Source organism: Anolis sagrei, chromosome 4 (assembly GCF_037176765.1).
Source record: "Anolis sagrei isolate rAnoSag1 chromosome 4, rAnoSag1.mat, whole genome shotgun sequence".
Classification (NCBI taxonomy): Eukaryota; Metazoa; Chordata; class Lepidosauria; order Squamata; family Dactyloidae; genus Anolis; species Anolis sagrei.
The window spans coordinates 113047304-113068761 of NC_090024.1; the positions used below are offsets into that span (position 1 = coordinate 113047304).

At 43.2% G+C, this 21458-nt stretch overlaps 1 protein-coding gene across 1 annotated transcript in view; it reads right to left on the bottom strand.

Annotated features, from left to right (window-relative positions):
• Window positions 1–3654, bottom strand: part of EEIG2 (EEIG family member 2) — a 43060-nt gene extending 39406 nt beyond the window's left edge. The window contains exon 1 of the mRNA XM_067467579.1: window positions 3220–3654. Coding sequence (XP_067323680.1) covers window positions 3220–3368 — 149 coding nt within the window. The 5' untranslated portion in view covers window positions 3369–3654. The remainder of the gene's footprint in view (window positions 1–3219) is intronic.
• Window positions 3655–21458: the final 17804 nt, after the last annotated feature.

The following is a 21458-nucleotide window of genomic DNA, read 5'->3' on the forward strand; positions in this document are numbered from 1 at the left end:
CTGAGCTACAAACATCAGACTGACAGACAAATCATAATTACAAAGGGGATTGAGACAACAGTGAATGAGAGAAATCTATCTTTCAGTAGGGAAATTCACTCCTGAAGGAGTTATCATGGGGAAAAGGGGTTTCCACTCAAGCTTTGTTCCCAATCCTTGTTATCACAACAAGCCACATTTTTCAAAATCCAGTTATCACAGGGACCAAAAGTGAAACTGTTTTTTTTTTCTAACAGGAGCACAGACAGCAAAACAAATACCCTTCTCTATGCTATCCAAAGCATGCATATATATATATAATTATAATATAATATAATATATATTGCTGGAGGTACACTTACAAATGTACTTGTTCTAACTGACAAATCCAGATTAAGAACAAGCCTACAGAACCTATTTAGTTCGTATCTTGGGGACTGCCTAAATATATGTATACACATACACACACATGGCTGAGAGCCAATTTGTTATTTTTCCAAATAAAAAGCAGAAGTGTATGCTTGTATATCTTGTGTGCGTGGTTATATCTATAAGTAGCTATACCTATATGATTCTCTCTCTCTGTGTATGTGTGTGTGTATATATATATAGATATATATATATGTTTATGTGTGCATATGTATATGTGTGTGTGGCAGTATGTGTATATATGTGTGTTTGTGTGTATATATCACTATATAAAATATGTTTCTATATGTGTGTGTGTTTACATATGTGACTCGGTGCGTGTATGTGTGTGTATATATATTTGAGATGACAACATGGTGTAGGTGTGTGTTTGTGAGTGTGTATGTGTGTATGTATGTATGTGTGTGTGTGTGTATATATATATATATATATATATATATATATATATATACAGAGAGAGAGAGAGACGACTATTTATTTATTTATTTATTTTATTATTTATTTATTTATTTGATGCACTTATTAACCGCCATTCTCAGCCCTTACGGGCGACTCATGGCGGTGTACAGTACACATAAAAAGACAGTTACAAAGGCCAGTATCAACAACATATAACTATACGACAAATACAAACTACATAAAAATCCGCTTCGTCTCTTAGTAGAATCATAGCCAGTCTCATCTTCCTTATACCATTCCAGTTCTCATTACCGTAATGTTGTTGCTTAGCACTTAATTAAATGCCCTCTCGAACAGCCAGGTCTTAAGGCTTTTTCGAAAGGACATGAGGGAGGGCGCCTGTCTGATGTGTGCCGGGAGAGTGTTCCACAGCCGGGGGGCCACCACCGAGAAGGCCCTCTCCCTCGTCCCCGCCAGCCGTGCCTGTGACGCAGGCGGGATCGAGAGAAGGGCCTCCCCAGACGATCTCAAGGTCCTCGTGGGCTCGTAGGCCAAGATGCGGTCCGAAAGGTATTTTGGGCCAGAACCGTTTAGGGCTTTGTAGGCCAAGACCAGCACCTTGAATTGGGTCCGGTAGCAAATCGGCAGCCAGTGGAGCTGGGACAACAAGGGCGTTGTGTGCTCCCTGCTACCCGCTCCAGTTAGTAACATGGCTGCCGCACGCTGGACCAGCTGAAGCTTCCGGGCCGTCTTCAAGGGCAGCCCCACGTAGAGAGCTATGTGGTATAGGTCTGTGTTTGTGAGTGTGTATGTGTGTATATAGATATGTTATTATTATTATTAATAAGATTCTATATGTGGGGTGTGTGTGTATGTGTATATATGTGTGTTCACATATCTGTGTGTGTGTGTATATATATATGACTATGTGTACATCTGTATAAAAAGGTATGTTTGTGTGTGTATATGTATGTATGTATGTATGTATGTCTCTCTCTATATGTGTGGCTGTATATATATATGTATGTGTGGTATATATGTGTGTTTGTGAGTATGTATATATAGCTATATAAAATATGTTCCTATATGTGGTGTGTGTGTGTTTACATATCTGACTGGGTGTGTATATGTGTGTGTGTGTGTATATATATATATACATTAGCTGTCCTCTGCCATGCGTTGCTGTGGTCCAGTCTGTGTATATGTGTTTTGTATGTGTATATATGTGTATATTTGTATATGTGTGGTTTTATGCATGCATTGTAATGTATTTTTTTGGGGGGGTGGCTTTTTAAGTCCCTTCTTTTGTGTTTTTCAGTGTTTTTATGAGTGCTGGTCACTCGTTGGCCTGATAGGTGTATTGTGTCCAAATTTGGTGCCAATTCACCCAGTGGTTTTTGAGTTATATTCATCCCACAAACTAACATTACATTTTTATGTATATAGATATATATGATGACTACGTGTGCACCTGTACAAACAAGTATGTATGTGTGGCTGTATGTTTATATATGTTTATATGGATATATGTTTTTGTATGTGTATGTATATGTGTACGTATATATGTGTGTGTGTGTGTATATATATATATAGTGTATGTGTGGTGTATATATGTGTGTGTTTGTGAGTCCCACACTCGCTGTTTGGTGGGATGAACCTATATATATATATATGTGTGTGTATGTATGGTATATATGTGTGTTTGTGAGTGTGTATATAAAGCTATATAAAAATATGTTCCTATATGGTGTGTGTGTTTACATATCTGACTGTGTGTGTGTATGATGATGACTATGTGTGCACTTGTACAAACAAGTATGTATGTGTGGCTGTATGTTTATATATGTTTATATGTATTGTATGTGTATGTATATGTGTGCGTATATGTGTGTGTGTATAGTGTATGTGTGGTATATATGTGTGTGTTTGTGAGTCCCACACTCACTGTTTGGTGGGATGAACCTATATATATATATATATATATATATATGAGTATGTATGTATGGTATATATGTGTGTTTGTGAGTGTGTATATAAAGCTATATAAAAATATGTTCCTATATGGTGTGTGTGTTTACATATCTGACTGTGTGTGTGTGTGTGTATGTGTGTATATGATGATGACTACGTGTGCACCTGTACAAACAAGTATGCAAGTGTGGCTGTATGTTTCTATATGTCTGTCTGTATATATGTTTCTATATGTATGTGTATATATAGTGTATGTGTGGTATATAGGTGTGTGTTTGTGAGTCCCACTGTTGGGTGGGATGACCCTTCCTGTCTTATATGAGTAGTGCCAAGGAGGAGGAGGCAGTGGGCCACCCACCCACCTTCCCCTTGGATGCCTGCTGAGGTGTTGAGGTGAGTGCCATCTTGGCGGGGGTGTTCCCCTCAGAAGCGCCGCCTCACCTGGAGGACTCCCCGTGGAAGCTGCCCCCGTCCAGGAGCCGCACTTTGCAGAAGAGGATCCCGTTGACGAAGGGCACCGAGGAGAGCTCGTCCAGCTCCAGCTCCACGCGGAACTTGAACTTCTTCTTCTTCATCATCATGAAGGCCATGAAGGGGAAGGGAAGGGAAGGAGAGGCCTCAACAAGTCCTGCCCGAAAGGAGGCTCCCTCCTCCCGCCTCTGCTTCTGCTGCTAACCCCCGGCCGGCTCCTCCATGGCCGCCGTCGTGTCTTCCTTCGGAGAAGTCCAAGGAGGGGGAAGGAAGGAAACAAACAAACAAACCGCCCGCCCGCTCCGCTTCGGCCAAGCGGCGGGGGCGCTGCCACGCAGCGTTTTCCGACACCGTCCTTGCTGCGCCCGCCCGCACCTCCCTCCTCGAGCGCTATAGCCGCCGCCGCCTGCCTTTCAAACCAGCCCGCCTCCCGGCCTCTCCGGGGCGGGACTTTCTCCTGTCAATCAGTCGCGAGGCCCCGCCCTCTGTTGGAGGCCTTCCCCCCTCCCTCCCTCTCAGGCTGTATGTACACTCTGCAGAATTACATTTGGAGCCCACAGAAGGGCCCTTCCACACAGCCATATAACTCAGAAGATCAAGGCAGATAATTCACTATATCTGCTTTGGAATAGGTCCACACTGCCATATAATCCAGTCCAGTGAGGATTTTATACAGTGCCATATAATCCAGAGTAGTAAAAGGTAAAGGTTGTCCCCTGACATTAAGTCCAGTCATGTCTGACTCTGAGGTGTGGTGCTCATCTCCATTTCTAAGCCGAAGAGCCAGCGTTGTCCGTAGACACCTCCAAGGTCATGTGGCCGGCATGACTGCATGGAGCGCAGTTACCTTCCCGCCGGAGCGGTACCTATTGATCTACTCACATTTGCATGTTTTCAAACTGCTAGGTTGGCAGAAGCTAGGGCTGACAGCGGAAGCTCACGCCGCTCCCCGGAATCGAACCTGCGACCTTTCGATCAACAAGCTCAGCGGCTCAGTGCTTTAACCCACTGCGCCACCGGGGGCAAATCCAGAGTAGCAAAGCATATTATAATCTATATAAATAAAAATGTAATGTTCGTTTGTGATACCATCAGAACTCAAAAACCACTGGGGGAATTGACACCAAATTTGGACACAAGACACCTAACAGTCCAATTTATGTCCTCCACTCAAAAAAATTGATTTTGTCATTTGGGAATTGTCATTGCTGGGATTTATAGTTTACCTACAATCAAAGAGCATTCTGAGCTCCACCAATGATGGAATTGGGCCAAACTTATTTATTTATTTATTTATTTTATTTACTTCGCTTGTATAGCGCTCTTCTCAGCCATCAGGCAACTCAGAGCGGCTAACAACCAGTATCAGCAACACAGAACAAAATCATTAATCATTTAAAACAGTAATATCAATTAATTAACATCAGAACATCAATACAACAATACAGGAAAACAACAATCCATCACATCGCATCAATAGAATCAGCATCCAATCTCGTTGTCCATTAATCCATATTCCAGTAATCAATCAATTGCACTGCTTAGTTGAAAGCCTGTTCGAAGAGCCAGTTCTTCACTCTCTTCCTGAATGCCAATAAGGAGGGGGCCGATCTAATGTCTGTAGGAAGGGCGTTCCACAGCCGGGGGACCACTACTGAGAAGGCCCTGTCTCCCGTCCCCGCCAGGCGTGCTTGTGAAGCCGGCGGGACTGAGAGCAGGGCCTTAGCACACAGGGTTCCCATGACCAACAGAAAAAAACTGGAAGGGTTTGGTGGACATTGACCTTGAGTTTGGGAATTATAGTTCACCCACATCCAGAGAGCACTGTGGACTCAAACAATGATGGATCTGGACCAAACTTGGCACGAATATTCCATATGCCCAAATATGAACACAGATGGGGTTTAAGGGAAATAGACCTTGACATTTGGGAGTTTTAGTTGCTGAGATTTATAGTTCACCTACAATCAAAGAGCATTCTGAACTCCACCAATGATGGAATTGGGCCAAACTTAGCACACAGAACCCTCATGACCAACAGAAAATACTGTGTTTTCTGGTGGTCTTTGGCGACCCTTCTGACACCCCCTCGCAATCCCCCCCAGGGGTCCCAAACCCCAGATTGAGAAATGCTGCCTTAAGGCCATCCAGTCCAACTCCCTTCACCAGGGCAAGAAAACATAAAGCCCTCCTGACAAAGAGACATCTAGACATAGATATAGATAAATATATATGATTCACACACACACGCACACATGTTTATGACAGATATAGTACCATGGATTTGAAAGGGACCCCTAAAGAAGGACAATCTTTACATCAGCACCGACAAAGAAACAACAATACTGTTTACCCACAAGGATAGAGAAATTACATATATTAGAAACCAACACTTTCTCATTACTTTGTTTTCCAGATCACCAGACTGGGCCACAGCAACACGTGGCAGGGTACAGCTAGTATATGTATAAATAAATAATAACTTATTATTTTTTTTATTTTTTTTATTTAATTTTTTATTTTTTTAATATTTTAAAATATTTTTTAATTTTTATATTTTATTTATATACATTATATTTATGTTTTGTTTATTTTCCTATCTCTCTATGAGTTCTCCTTTAAAATTAGTTCTGCCCGCTTATCTCACCCACCCTCTGTCATTCTGTTATTATGTTTAGTTCCTATGTTCTGTGTATATTGTTTTATGTGCTTTGATGTTTTATATTTTAATGTTATGTTATTTATTTTATTGCAATTTGTATTGTTATATTGTAATTCTTGTTCAGGCTTGGCCCCATGTAAGCCGCTCCGAGTCCCCATTGGGGAGATGGTGGCGGGGTATAAATAAAGATTATTATTATTATTATTTCCAATATTTCTCCATCAGCTTGACTCTGAAGGAGCTGGGAGTGGTGACGGCCGACAGGGAGCTCTGGCATGGGCTGGTCCATGAGGTCACGAAGAGTCGGAAGCGACTAAACGAATGAACAACAAAATCTAGCTGGAGTTACACTTTAAAAATGTACCAATTTTGACTTACATACACATTCAACTTAAGAATAAACCTACAGAGCCTGTCTTGTTCATAACGTGGGGACTGCCGGTGCAATAATTTCCCTCTTCTATATATCAGATTCTTTGTAGCTGGTTTGTGTTTATCTTATCGGACCAGTGACTTGGAAAATTTTCTTCACACCCTTCTAATGACCTTCTTGGTCAGAATTTTGGCAGAAGAACAGATCTGCTAATATATTATGGACCTTCAATCAAGGAGAAGTGTCTGAAAATAGCAAGTCACTATCTTGAGGAAAATACGCTCAGCAAAAATGCAGCAGTAGGAAAATGTCACTGGTATCATTGTTCACCTTATTAAAAGATTACCTAATTGCAGAAGAGTCAAGAAGCGTACAATCGCAGTGCAGTCTTATATGTTGACCACATTTATATCGTTTCTAGCAGATCCACAGGACAAGATCTGCTCTTCTGCCATCTTGAAAATAGATATAGGAGAAAATTAAGGCCAAGACTTTATTACCATTGTTTTTGTTCTGGAACAGCTGTTCCAGGAGCTCCAATTTTATTTGCTTTGAATTAAATGTTGGTTTGCAATCCCAGGCTTGGGATTTTGCAGCAGGGTGGCTTCCTGTTATAGTTTGCAATCATAGGGCAAGCTACCTGTCTATTATAGTTAGGATCCCTGGTCCCACCCCTCTCTGGTTTTTTGGAGGGAAGGGGCCATTTTTCAGTTAGTCTCAGCAAAGGAAGTCAATGCAGAGGTTGTATACAGATGTCCTGCTGTGCAAAGGCTTCGTCCCTTAAGACTTTCTGGGGGAGAACAGTCTTGAGAGCCTCTGAAGATTCCCAAAGGTTCCGGGGAAACAGCCTTACAGCCCTGAGGAATTCCGGAGGGAATAACAGCTCTAACCATCAAAGCAGCTAAGTGATTACAAGCCTTTTGATAGGTTCGCTCAGCGTTGAGACGTAGTTCAGCCCGGTAGTAAATCCACATCAATAAGGTTTAGGTTCACAGCAGCCTGGGAGGAGCTAGAAAGGGGAATTTTCTTTTGAGCAAAGTTTTGAAGATAGTGCCTGTTTCCTGTAAACAAGATTGCAAGAGCTAATAGACTGCTAAGAAAGCTTGAATTCCTGTTTGTTCATTAATAAAGAACTGTTATATTTAAGCTCAAGCCTCACAAAGACTGCTTAATAATGGGAATTTCTCTAAAGGCTTCTTTTCGGGGGCCCTGGCTTCCCGCTGGATCCAAGCCATACATCCTGTTTATTTTATTTATTTATTTATTTCTGTTGCTTATACCCCGCCCTTCTCACCCCCGAGGGGGGACTCAGGGCGGCTTACAAAAAGAAGGCACAATTCGATGCCCTTATCCAAATACATACAATTATAAAAACAATTACAATAGTTAAACAATTAACAGATTAAAAACATCAATATATAACACAATAGCACAACAATAAACAGTCTCATGGTCAGTGTCTCGAGTTCCATAGGTCCAATAGGTTTCGTCATTATTTGCCCATCATTATGATCTTTCTTTTTAGCTGCCAGAGTTTCCAAAAGCCTGGTCCCACATCCAAGTTTTCAGCTTTTTCCTGAATGAGAGAAGGGAAGATGCTGATCTGATCTCCCCGGGGAGTGAGTTCCACAGGTGGGGGGCCACTACTGAGAAGGCCCTGCTCCTCGTCCCCGCCAGTCTCACTTGTGATAAAGGCGGGGTCGAGAGCAGGGCCTCCCCAGAAGATCTTAAACTCCGAGGTGGGATGTAGAGGGAGATCCGTTCGGACAGATACACTGGGCCGGAACCGTATAGGGTTTTGTAGGTCAAAACCAGCACCTTGAATTGTGCTCGGAATTGGATCGGCAGCCAGTGGAGCTGGCATAACAGGGGGGTGGTATGCTCCCTGTATGCCGCTCCGGTGAGCAATCTGGCTGCCTCCCGTTGGACTAGTTGGAGTTTCCGAGCAGTCTTCAAAGGCAACCCCACGTAGAGTGCGTTGCAGTAAACCAGTCGGGATGTGACAAGAGCATGGACCACCGTGGCCAGATCCGACTTCCCAAGGTACGGTCGCAGCTGGCGCACAAGTTTTATTTGTGCAAAAGCTTTCCCGGCCACCGCTGAGACCTGGGGCTCCAGGCTCAGCGATGAGTCCAGGATCACTCCCAAGCTGCGAACCTGCGTCTTCAGGGGGAGTGTAACCCCGTCTAACACAGGCTGTAACCCTATACCCTGTTCTTAAAGGCACTTCATTTCAGGTCCAGCGGCGACAGAACAGTTTTTAAATTTAATGCCATCATAGGCCTGGATCTGAACATCATTCAGCTTGCCTGTTGACCAATGAGCCTATTCCTAGCATATCGGGATGACAGATATTGGCATACTGTGCCAATACACTACCCCACACCCCCAAAGTCCCATAATGGGACTTCCCCTTTTTTTTTATCCTCTTGACAACTAAAAATCTGTATCCTTTGCTAGACCATCTGTCGGCCTTTCAAATATTTAAACATGACAATGTCTCGTCTTAATCTACATGTATCTTCACCATATGGAACAATATTTTGAGAACAATATTTTAAGACTTTTAAGGATTGGCCTCAATGGAAAAGAATCCAAAGTCATCAGAATGCAGCAGAAATGTTGTTCTTACAAACATCTAATGCAGTAAAAAAAGAGGAAGACTGGCTGTAGATAAGTCTGTGTGGCAGGAAGGAGATAAAGCAAGTAAAGAGGATATTACACCTAAAAGCAAGTAAAGAAGATATTACATGTAAAATATGTTATCGTTAAGGAACATGGGATAGTTATGCAACAAGGGTAAAGCAAACCAATATACAAAGAGGATGCCTGACATAGATGTGGTCGAAATGTCAAGAGATAATGCTTCTGGAACATGGCCATCACAGCAACCCAGGGATTCCGGCCACAAAAGCCTTTGACAACACAGGGTACTTACTGTCTCAGGTGAAGCTGTCTTGCGATTAGTTTTTAGATGCTTTCCCCTAAAACAGCGTTTCTTAATCTGGGGGTCGGGATCCCTGGGGGGGTCACAAGAGGGTATCAGAGGTCAAAGACAATCAGAAAACACAGTATTTTCTGTTGGTCATGGGGGTTCTGTGTGGGAAGAATTGGAAGTTTGGCCCAATTCTATCATTGGTGGGGTTCAGAAAGCTCTTTGATTGTAGGTGAACTATAAATCTCAGCAACTACAACTCCCAAATGTCAAGGTTTATTTCCCCCAAACTCCACCAGAGTTTACATTTGGGCATATTGAGTTTCATGCCAAGTTTGGTCCAGATCCATCATTGTTGAACCATCCAGGAATTTAAGATCTTCTGGAGAGGCCCTGCTCTCTGTTCCGCCTTCTTCACAGGTTCGGTTGGCGGGGACGAGAGATAGGGCCTTTTCAGTGGTGGCCTCTCGGGTATGGAACGCCCTCCCCAGAGATATTAAATCAGCTCCCACTAACCTAACATACCGAAAAAAGTCAAAACCTGGCTTTGTGAGCAGGCTTTCTCAAATGCAATGTAGTAAATAATTACTTGACCTTGGACAATTGCAATCGGATAAAGATTCTGAAAATTAGATATGGAGGATTTATGTTTTATGTCTTATTGATTTTATTGTTTATGGAATTTTAAAGGTGTTTATATGCTTTTAACTGTTTACATTATCGTGACATCTAATTGTGCCGGTTTTGTAAACGGCCCTGAGTTGCCCTCGGGCTGAGAAGGGCGGTATAAAAATATAGTAAACTAGCTGTCCCCTGACACGCGTTGCTGTGGCCCAGTCTGTGTATATATGTTTTGTGTGTATATATATGTGTGTATATATTTGTGTATATGTGTGTTTGCGTATATAATGTGGTTTTGCGCATGTGTCGTAATGTATTCTTTGTTTTTTGCCATCCCTTCTGCTGTGTTTTTCAGTATTTTATGAGTGATGGTCACTCGTTGGCCTGATAGGTGTCTCGTGTCCAAATTTGGTGTCAGTTCATCCAGTGATTTTTGAGTTCTGTTAATCCCAGAAACGAACATTACATTTTCATTTATATAGATAGATAAATAAATAATAAATTGTTTGAGACCACAGTGATCTCCGGATGTAGGTGAACTACAACTCCAAAACCCACCAAACCACTCCAGTATTTTCTGTTGATTGTGGGAGCTCTACGTGCCAAGATTGGTTCAATTCCGTTGTTAGTGGAGTTCAGAATGCTCTTTGATTGTAGATGAACAATAAATACCAGCAACTACAATTCCCAAATGACAAAATCAATCCCCACCACCAACCCCACCAATTTTCAAATGTAGGTGTATTGGGTATTTCTGCCAAATTTGGTCCAGTGAATGAAAATACATCCTGCCGATCAGATATTTACATTACGATTCATAACAGGAGCAAAATTACAATTATGAAGTAGCAACTAAATTAATGTTATGATTGGGGGTCACCACAACATGAGGAACTGTATGAAGGGGTTGCGGGATTAGGAAGGTTGAGAACCACTGCCCTAAAAGATACAAACTTACTGGTAGGTCTTCCCAGCCAGAAAACCTGATGAAAGAATCATTGCACATCATTGCCTGAAAAGACTATCTGGAAGCTACAATTAGTGCAGCATGACTTGCCAGAAATCTAAGTAGTGTTGCCAGATAAGATAATCATCCACAGATCCCCAAGGAGCCCACACTGGCTACCTGTTCACTTCTGAGATCAATTTTAGATGGCAGTGCCTAGCTTTACAGCTCCCACTACTGGTTGAGACCTGAAAGTGCGTTTCCCCAAGTGTTTTTCTGTGTTCATTTATCAGAGGAATATCCTTGCATGAAGAAAAGCATGTTCTCAATGTCCCTGCTTGTTGGAATGCTCTTCCTAGAGAATCTTGATTGGTAGAATATACAGTAACTAACAACAACAACAACAACAACAACAACAATAATCATTAGTAACTATTCTTCCAATTGATCCAAAGGTCGCAGGCAGAGGTGGCCCTAGGTAATTTTCAATGGTAAGCAAACAGTATTTTGGCGCCCCCCTCCCCCCCCAACCAATCATTGAGATATATTTTCTGTTTGTCATGGGAGTTCTGTGTGCCATATTTGGTTCAATTCCATCATTGGTGGAGTTCAGAATGCTCTTTGATTGTAGGTGAACTATACATCCCAGTAACTACACTTGCCGCACTTGCTCCCTTGCCTGGCCCGCTTTGGGTCCGGAGGTGTGCCTGAAGACCCTGGCGTGTGCACCAAAAGTCACCTCTTCTCCTGACTTGCTCCTCAGCCATTGGGATCAAGAGAGAGAGAGAGAGAGAGAGACAGAGGTGGAGATGCCCACTTTTCCTGAAGGTAGGCGCAAAAACAAAGGAGGGAGCGGAGGTGGGAGATACCTCCAGCCGGAGGGGCGCGCTCTCTCTCTCTCTCTCTCTCTTGGTTCCAATGGCTGAAGAGAAAGTCAGGAGAAGAGGCGACTTTTGGTGTGCACGCTGGGGTCTTCAGACACCCCTCCGGACCCGAAGTGGGCCAGGTGCGGCGGCTCCGCCCCTTGGCCCACCCGCAGATTGTGGAGAGGAGAGGAGGCGGGTGGAGCATCGGGGGATTGGGAAAGGGAACCGGTCATGGGGAAGGGATCGAACACGGAGAACGATTGAACGCTGGTTCTCCTCGCGCACCCGGTGGCCAGATGGAGCAGGAACAAGAGGGGCTAGGCGAGGCTCAAGGGCCCGGCCCCTTTGGGAAGAGGATTGCCCGCCAGCGAGGCAAGAAAGCCGAGGCTCCCCCCGGACTGCTAGGGCTGTTGTGAACTGAGGGGGCGCTCCTCAAGTGGCGGTCGAGGGGCATTTACAGAGGCGCCTCTGTGCCCCGGCAAAAAAAGTGTTCTGCGACTGCTTACTTCGCGTAATGGACGAGCCGCCCCTGGTCGCAGGTTCGAATCTGTGGAGTGGCGTGTCTGGTTTGGACTAAAATTTTTGACACTAAGTTAGACTTGGATATGGCTATATGGTTGATAATAATGTTTTAAATAGATTTTTACCTAATGTTTTTATCTAATGTGTAATGTCGTGGTATACTGACTACCCATGAAAGGCGCGACAACAAGACTCCTGACTGCTGCTTCTCCTCCCTCCCCTTGAGCAGAGCCATTCCATGTGGCACCTGGTAGCGGAGGCACCTTTGTGTCTTAGGCCTGTTCCTGGGGTTATTTGTGGTGCTGATTCAGAAAACTGCATTGGATAGACCACATGAGCTCTAGATTATTAAATATGGTTTTCTGTGGGTGAGCAGATGGCATATGTTCTTTATCAGAAACTAGAGTTGATGTGGTCTAGCCAATGCAATTTTCTGAATCAGCACCCCAAATAACCGAACTGAATATAAAGTAGACCAAAACTGATTCGTAACCCTTTTGGTACTAATGTTGGAGAGTGGTCCCTGGTCAAATGGTCCCTGGTTAACTGGTCCCTGGTTTAAAAAAATGTTGGGAACCACTGCTCTGACAGAAGGCATTTTCTATGCCACCAAGATGTAGTCAAAAGCTTGCCTTATGGAATAGAGGAATCAATTATTCAAGCTCCTTTTTAATTCATGCAATGTGCTGAAATGCTTGGCATTCTCAGTTCGGTTATTAAATCTGTTTGGACATTTTATGAGGTTGGGACCCACACTCTGTCCCTACTGCTTGCTTCTAGGCTTCATTCTATCTCAAAAATCAAACAGTCCACTGATAAACACCATCTTGCATGCTATGTGAAAAGCAACTGAGCCCAGCAGAGCTATAATGCAAATTTATCTTAATGTAAGTTTAAGATAACTAATCTGATGGTAGTAGGCCAAATCAGACTTGATAGATGGAATGTGGCTCCTAGAATACAAAAGATTAATATACGAGGGGTATTTTTTAAGTAAGGTCCGTTTTGTTGTAGACACTAGTAGTTCGTGCGCATACCGCAATGAGTGTGTGCGTCGTGTACCGGCATGCCTCGGGAACAACTGTGCTCAGTTTCCGCTCTGTAGCTAACCTGTACGGTTCTGTTCTGTGCTTTAAAAATGTTTAAGACTATCAACTCACCCTCCGCATGTGAGGTTCGCTCAGTGATACGGTTTTTGTCAACAAGGAACCTGCCTGCTGCAGAAATTCATCGACAGATTTGTGAAGTGTACGGTGACACTGTTATGAGTGAAAGCAAAGTGCGTAAGTGGGTACAACAATTCACAGATGGCCGTCACAAAGTCCATGATGAGGACCGCTCCGGTCGCCCTTCTTTGATTACAGATGATTTGGTGGCTTCAGTTGAAGCGAGGATTCGTGAAGAGGGTATTTTTAAATTGTTTCAGAGGTATGATAAGTGTTTGAACAAACTTGGCAACTATGTCGAAAAATAGAGTGAAGTATGTACTTTCTGAAAATAAATTTACTTTTTGAAATAAACTTTCATTGTGTACTTATGTTCAAACGGACCTTACTTAAAAAATACCCCTCGTAGATTCTGTAACAGAAAAATATTGTTCACTGGACTTAAAAAATACCCCTCGTAGTTTTGAATAGATGCACCTGGTGTAGACCGCATTGAGTCGCCTGTCTGGGCTGAAATATGCGGTATAGAAATAAAGCAAATAAATAAATAATAAATAGACGTTATCTCGTAAATTGCATCTGATCTGCCTTTTTCTCACCAAAGCTATTAATAACAGTTATTTTAAAAGGCAGCACCCCTCAGAAAGAAAACTATAAATATATTGAAGTAAGTGGGTGGAATGTGAGGGTGCCAAAGCTGGCTGTCAAGTTAATTTTTGTCAATATTGCAGGGAAAGATGCAATTTCTACCTACACCTGTCTTCACTGCCTTGAATATTTTGGAAAGTTGCACATATCTGTTGACTAACCAAGCAGATAAAGCTGTTTTGACCTGATCTTGTGTCTATATCAATATGGAAAACAGCAGCTGAAGCTTTTTACAGCATGAGAATAAATCTGTTGGTTTTTGCATATTGAGGTGACATCATAATCAATTTAAAAGTTGGCAACCCTATTTGTACATGGCATCTCTGAGAAGCCATGTCCTGATACTGCATTCTGTTTAGAAGATGTGTATTTATGAATAAAAGCACAGAACCTATTAATAAAAGATGGAGGTGAGATTGTGCCTTAGAAAAAGGGCTAGAAATACTGTCAGATGTGTAGTGTTGAGACTGAAAGGAATCGCACTGATTAAAGGATTGTGTTATACTTGTGCATGCACACCACATCTCTACGCATCCATTCTTGGCACAAATATCAATGCATGATATTACTTTGGTTCATAAAATTACGTGAAGTGACAGTAAATACATGCATAGCTCATACCACTCAAAACTATACTCCAAATATTCAGTTTCTGAAGCACAACAGAACAAAAGAAACTGTGGCATGTCAGATTTCAAAGATCATAAGAGAATAATAATAATAATAATAATAATAATGTAACATTTTGTATTCTGCCCTATTTCCCTGAGAGGACTCAGGGCAAATTCCAGCATATAGAGACAGCAGGCAAATATCCAATGCCTCAAAACAATGAAACACAGATACACAGAAAAAGATAAAGGCTTTCCTTTCATCTCTGGCTCTGGAGGTGGTGCTCACCTTCATCTCTAAGCTGAATAGACTGTGTTGTCTGTAGACACCTCCTAGGTCAAGTGGCCAGCATTACTGCATGGAGCGCTGTTTACCTTCCCACCAAGGCAGTACTATTGATCGACTCACATTTACATGTTTTCGAACTGCTAGGTTGGCAGGAGCTGGGGCTAACAGCGAGAGCTCACCCTGTCCTGCAGATTCGAACCACCAACCATATGGTCAGCAAATTCAGCAGCTCTCATTGGACTATTCGAAGCTTCCGAGCAGTCTTCAAAGGCAACCCCACATAGAGTGCATTGCAGTAGCCTATCCTAGATGTAACAAGAGCATGGGCCACCGTGGCCAAGTCTGACTTTCCAAGGTATGGGCGCAGCTGGTGCACAAGGTTTAATTATGCGAACGCTCCCCTGGCCATCGCTGCATCCTGGGATTCCAGGCTCAGTGATGAATTCAGGAGAACTCCCAAGCTGTGAACCTGTGCCTTCAAGGGCAGTGTAACTCCATCCAGGACAGGTTGTGACCCTATACCCTGTTTGGTCTTGCGACTGACCAGGAGAACCTCTGTCTTGTCTGGATTCAACTTCAATTTGCTTGCCCTCATCCAGACGGTCACAGTGTCCAGGCACCGGTTCAGGACTTGGACAGCCTCCTTAGCATCTGGTGGAAATGAGTGATAGAGTTGGCCTGATAGGTGTATTGTGTCCAAATTTGGTGTCAATACGTCCAGCGGTTTTTGAGTTATGTTAATCCCACAAATGAACATTACATTTTTATTTATATAGATTTGACATAATCAGGTGTACTGGTTTAAACAATTTAACAATTTAAATTTGAGTTTAAGTAATGTAGGTGTTTTCTTGACACTTCACAAACATGTGTATTTACAGCATGGCTTCCTGTCTCCTGAGCAACAGTTTTAGTCTTTAATAATGTATAATTGCCACTAACTGGCTGAATGATGTCTAGTGCCTTTTCCTTGTAATCTTCTGGCCAGAAGACTACAGGTAGATGGCGGAAACAGAAGAACGGCCTGCCTCAGGAGAGCGTGCTTCCTCCATCCATGTTCAACATCTACACAAATGACCAGCCACTGCCAGAAGGGACAGAGAGTTTCATCTATGCTGATGATCGTGCCATTACTGCTCAAGCAGGGAGCTTTGAGATGGTTGAACAGAAGCTCTCTGAAGGTCTAGGTGTCCTTACTGCCTACTACAGGGAAAGCCAGCTGATCCCTAACCCATTTAAAACACAGACATGTGCCTTTCACCTTAAGAACAGACAAGCTTCCCGAGCTCTGAGGATTACCTGGGAAGGAATCCCACTGGAGCATTGCAGCACACCCAAATACCTGGGAGTCACCCTGGACCGTGCTCTTACCTACAAGAAGCACTGCCAAGCAAAAAGTGGGTGCTAGAAACAACACGATGAATACAGGAACGGAATTATGGATGACGAATTGGATCACGATTCTAGTTACGAGACATTAATGTGTTGTTATTGATGTGTCATTACTTTGTATACTATGCCATTAATGGTTTTTAAATTGTATGTTGTTATGATTGACTTTTTGCTCTTGTTGTGAACCGCGTTGAGTCGCCTACGGGCTGAGAAACTGCAGTATACAAGCAAAGTAAATAAATACGAAAGCTGACTGCCACAACCTGGGGATCACACAGTGAAGACATCTGCCCTTGCGCTGTGCTACTCTGCTGCTGAGTATGCATGCCCAGTGTGGAACACATCTCACCACGCTAAAACAGTAGATGTGGCTATTAATAAGACATGCCACATTATCATGGGGTGTCTGTGCCCTACACCACTGGAGAAATTACACTGTTTAACTGGTATTGCACCATCTGACATCCACCGGGAAGTAGCAGCCAATAGTGAAAGGACCAAGGCAGCGACATCTCCAGCTCATCCCTTGTTTGGGTATCAGCCAGCACGTCAATGACTTAAATCAAGAAATAGTTTTCTAAGATCTACAGAGACACTCGCTGGAACACCTCAGCAAGCAAGAGTCCAAAAGTGGCAGGCTCAAACCCAGAACCTCAACCAATGGTTGATACCAAATGAGAGACTCCCCCCTGGGCACACAGAAGACTAGGCGACTTGGAAGGCGCTGAACAGACTGTGCTCGGGCACCACGAGATGCAGAGCCAACCTTCAGAAATGGGGCTACAAAGTGGAATCCACGACATGCGAGTGTGGAGAAAAGCAAACCACCTGCTGCAATGCAACCTGAGCCCTGCTACATGCACAATGGAGGACCTTCTTGCGGCAACACCAGAGGCACTCCAAGTGGCCAGATACTGGTCAAAGGACATTTAATCAACTACCAAGCTTGCAAATTTTGTGTTTTGTCTGTTTTTTTGTTCTGTTCTGTTAGAAATGTAATACCATGGTCTGGTTGCCCCTGACACAATAAATAAATATTCTGGCCAGAAGCCAGGCCCGTAGCCAGGATTTCGTTTCGGGGGGGGGGGGGTTCAGGGGGTTTCCGGGGGGGGGGGCTGAGTTTCAGGGGGGGGGGCTGAGTCTGAGTGAAAGAGGGTCTAGCCTAGCAAACCTTTTGTATCATTACCCCAATACCCCCATGCATATGGGATATATTGAGTATGGTGATCAGATCATGATATGAATAAACATAACAGTTTAAATAATGCACCAGTAAGGCCTTTTCGCGAACCACCATGAGAATTTCGGGGGGAGGGGGCTGAAGCCCCTCAAGCCCCCCCCCCCCCGGCTACATGCCTGCCAGAAGCTATGATCAATCATGTTCCTTATGGCAATATTACTCAAAGTGGACTTGTGTCATTGGATGCCAGTTCATGGAAAGCTTCCTGGAAAGAAATAGTTGTAGCCAATGGACATAAGTGTGGTGCCAGTCTTTTGCACATGGGAAGAACAACATGCCTTAAGAAGCACTCACTGCCCTACACAATTTCAAACTTAGCTCTAGGCCTTCTCCTTTCATGGTAACTTTCATAACCAAGGCAGCCAAAATTGTAATGCAGAAGCCTATCTTTTGCCCTAGTCAACCACAGTGTAAGTTCGGTCAGAGGTTTCTTTGAGTACTATATTTAGTGAAGAACATTAATGTTATTTCTTTACATCACTTTATTTGTCATAAACTATTTCCCCTTCTATATAATGTTTTGAATACATTAGCAACAGAAATATATTTCAATCTTTTTTTAATTTGACTTGAAACTAATAATGCCTAAGTTCCTTCCTGTAGACTTCCAATCTAAAATACATGATGCTCCAAACAAAAACGTAGAATAGTCGGAGAATATAGGGAGAAAATATGTCCAGCTGAAGCATTCGTATGCAGTTCCACCCTCCCTTTTACTGCAGCTAAGTGAAATGGCTGCTAAATAAATGATGAATCTGAAAGAGGAAGAACTGAATGACAGTTGTTCCCAGCCAAGAAGGCAGACCAGTAAATCTAGTATTCAAGATCCCACCCCAATGTACTATTGCAATGTGTAAAACTGTCCATTTTGATAATAGCAATCATTTTGGAGTGATTTTAAAAGGTAGTCTTGCTTTAACCGAACTAGAAAACTGGCAAAGACAATTCATTCTTTCCAGTTTTATATGTAATGTAGTGTTTGGGGAACAAATAATGAGCTGGCATTGGGTGTAGGAATGACTCACTGGTTCAGTATCTGTGTAAAAGTTCTTTATGCAGTGGGTCATCATTTAATGCCTTTCTTAGGCCCCTTCTATGCTGCCATATAATCCAGATTATCAAAACAGATAATCCACATTATCTGCTTTGAACTGGATTATATGAGTCTACATTCTAAACTTACAACTCTAAACTTACAACAGCAAAACAACAGAGGGGAAACAATCGGTGACATCTAATCACCTCTCAACAAAAGATTGCCCCAGGCACTGCCAGGCCATCAAATGCTAATCAAGGTGGTCAGTTGAAACATTCGCACCTAGCTCCAGCAGACAAGAGTTCTTTGCCCCACCGTGGTCATTCCACAGATATATAAACCCATTTTCCTAGTTCCAATAGCCCTCACTACCTCTGAGGATGCTTGCCATAGATGCAGGCGAAACATAGCCATATAGCCCGAAAAAACCTATAACAACCCAGAGTCTACACTATTAGCTAAACCTAACATGAGGTCGAAGCTTAACTCTAACATTAGGCATGCAATAAAATGATATCATAGTTAATGAGTGGAATTGCCTTTGCCTTCCTGGGGCTGAGAGATTGTGACTCCTTCCAGACAACAATTCATTAAGCATTATTTTAAAGGAAGGAGTTGTCTGCAACCTTCCTCTGCGGCCTAGCAATCATGATAAGGTTGAGAGAGTGTGACTCATCCAGGCAACCACGTATTAAGAGTTTATTGTAAAGGGGGAGGGAGAGCAAGCCTCCTCTGCTACAGGATGTGCCTTCGTTGAGGCAACCCAGAAGGGGAACTCTGCTTAGTACAGCCACCCAAACCTCCAGCCCAGCCCTTATGCTCTGCTGGGAAATCCCTGCCAATAAATGCCAAGGGCAGAAACTGCCCAAATTGTAGGGTGTCTCCCTGGAGCAAAGACATAGCAATACGAACCCTACTATCTGGAAAAGTGGAGGGGAGGGAGCAAGGAAGCTGCCTCCTACCTCATGCTGAAGCAAAAAGCACAGCGGGGTGGGGTAGGGTTGTTGTTCATTCGTTCAGTCGTTTCCGACTCTTTGTGACTTCTTGGACCAGCCCACGCCAGAGCTCCCTGTTGGTCATCACCATCCCCAGCTCCTTCAAGGTCAATCCAGTCACTTCAAGGATACCACCCATCCATTTTGCCCTTGGTCTGCCCCTCTTCCTTTTTCCTTCCATTTTCCCCAGCATCATTGTCTTCTCTAAGCTTTCCTTTCATCTCATGATGTGGCCAAAGTACTTCATCGTAGCCTCTACTATTTTTCCCTCCAGTGAGCAGTCAGGCTTTATTTCTTGAAGTATGGACTGGTTGGATCTTCTTGCTGTCCAGGGCACTCTCAGAGCTTTCCTCCAACACCACAGTTCAAAAGCATCTATATTCAGTCTTCCCTATGGTCCAGCTCTCACATCCGTAGGTGACTATGTGGAATACCATTACTTTAACTATGCGGATCTTTGTTGCCAGTGTGATGTCTCTACTCTTCACTATTTTATCAAGATTGGTCATTGCTCTCCTCCCATGAAGTAAGCATCTCCTGATTTCCTGGCCGCAGTCTGCATCTGCAGTAATCTTTGTACCTAGAAATACAAAGTCTGTCATGGCCTCTATGTTTTCTCCCTCTATTTCCCAGTTGTCAATCATTCTTGCTGCCATAATCTTGGTTTTTTTAATGTTTAACTGCAACCCAGCTTTTGCGCTTTCTTCTTTCACCCTGATTAGAAGCTCCTCAGCTCCTCCTCGCTTTCGGCCATCAAAGTGGTGTCATCTGCATATCTAAGGTTGTTAATGTTTCTTCCAGCAATTTTCACCCCAGCCTTGCATTCATCAAGCCCTGCACATTGCATGATGTGTTCTGCATACAAGTTGAATAGATTGGGTGAGAGTATACAACCCTGCCGTACCTCTTTCCCCATCTTGAACCAGTCTGTTGTTCCATGGTCAGTTCTTACTGTTGCTACTTGGTCCTTGTACAGATTCCTCAGGAGAGATACAAGGAGATTTGGTATGCCCATACCACCAAGAATTTGCCACAATTTATTATGATCCACACAGTCAAAGATTTTAGAATAGTCAATAAAACAGAAATAGATGTTTTTCTGAAACTCCCAGCCTTTCTCCATTATCCAGCGGATATTGGCAATTTGGTCTCTTGTTCCTCTGCCTTTTCTAAACCCAGCTTGCACATCTGGCAACTCTTGCTCCATGTATTGCTGGAGTCAGGGTAGAAAGGTCTTAAAGAGCCTGCAGCTCTGCCCCTGCCAACCTTCCCCCCATCAAGTCTGGTCTCCGTCACGAGGGCCTTCAAATCCCGCCCAAGCCTTCTGCTTTGCCTGCCAGTTATTTATTTATTATTTATTTTATTTAAAACATTTATATTCCTCGTTACTTCCACTATAACGGCTATTGCTGCAAGTAATGACAGCGTGAACCAATTTGCTTTCGATAGTGCTTGCAGTTCTGGGGGGACTCCTTTGATTTTTGCTTCTTGGCATGGGGAATTGGTTAACCAGTTAAAATTCATGAGTAAACTGGGTTTTTTACCTGAAAAATTCCGGTGGGGGGGGGGGGGGGAGGTTGTCCCCATATTATACAGGTTTGTCATATTCATATATTGCATTTGTAGATGTGCACTTACATACCTGTTAAAAATGCACTGTGTAAAATATCCTTTTGAAAATACTGAAAAGTGTGCTATAACTACTTTGTAAGTATATTAGTCAACTGCATGTGTTGTTCACCCCTTGTGCATAGTTTCCGTTGCTCATTTTGAAGAGGCATGGCAATTTCCAAAGGATGGCCTCTGGACAGAGAAGCGGAGAACACTCTCCAACTATCTCTATTTGACAGTTGTGACTCTGACTAATCCTCTGCCACCACTTTTGCATCGGCTTTTGAACAGGCCCA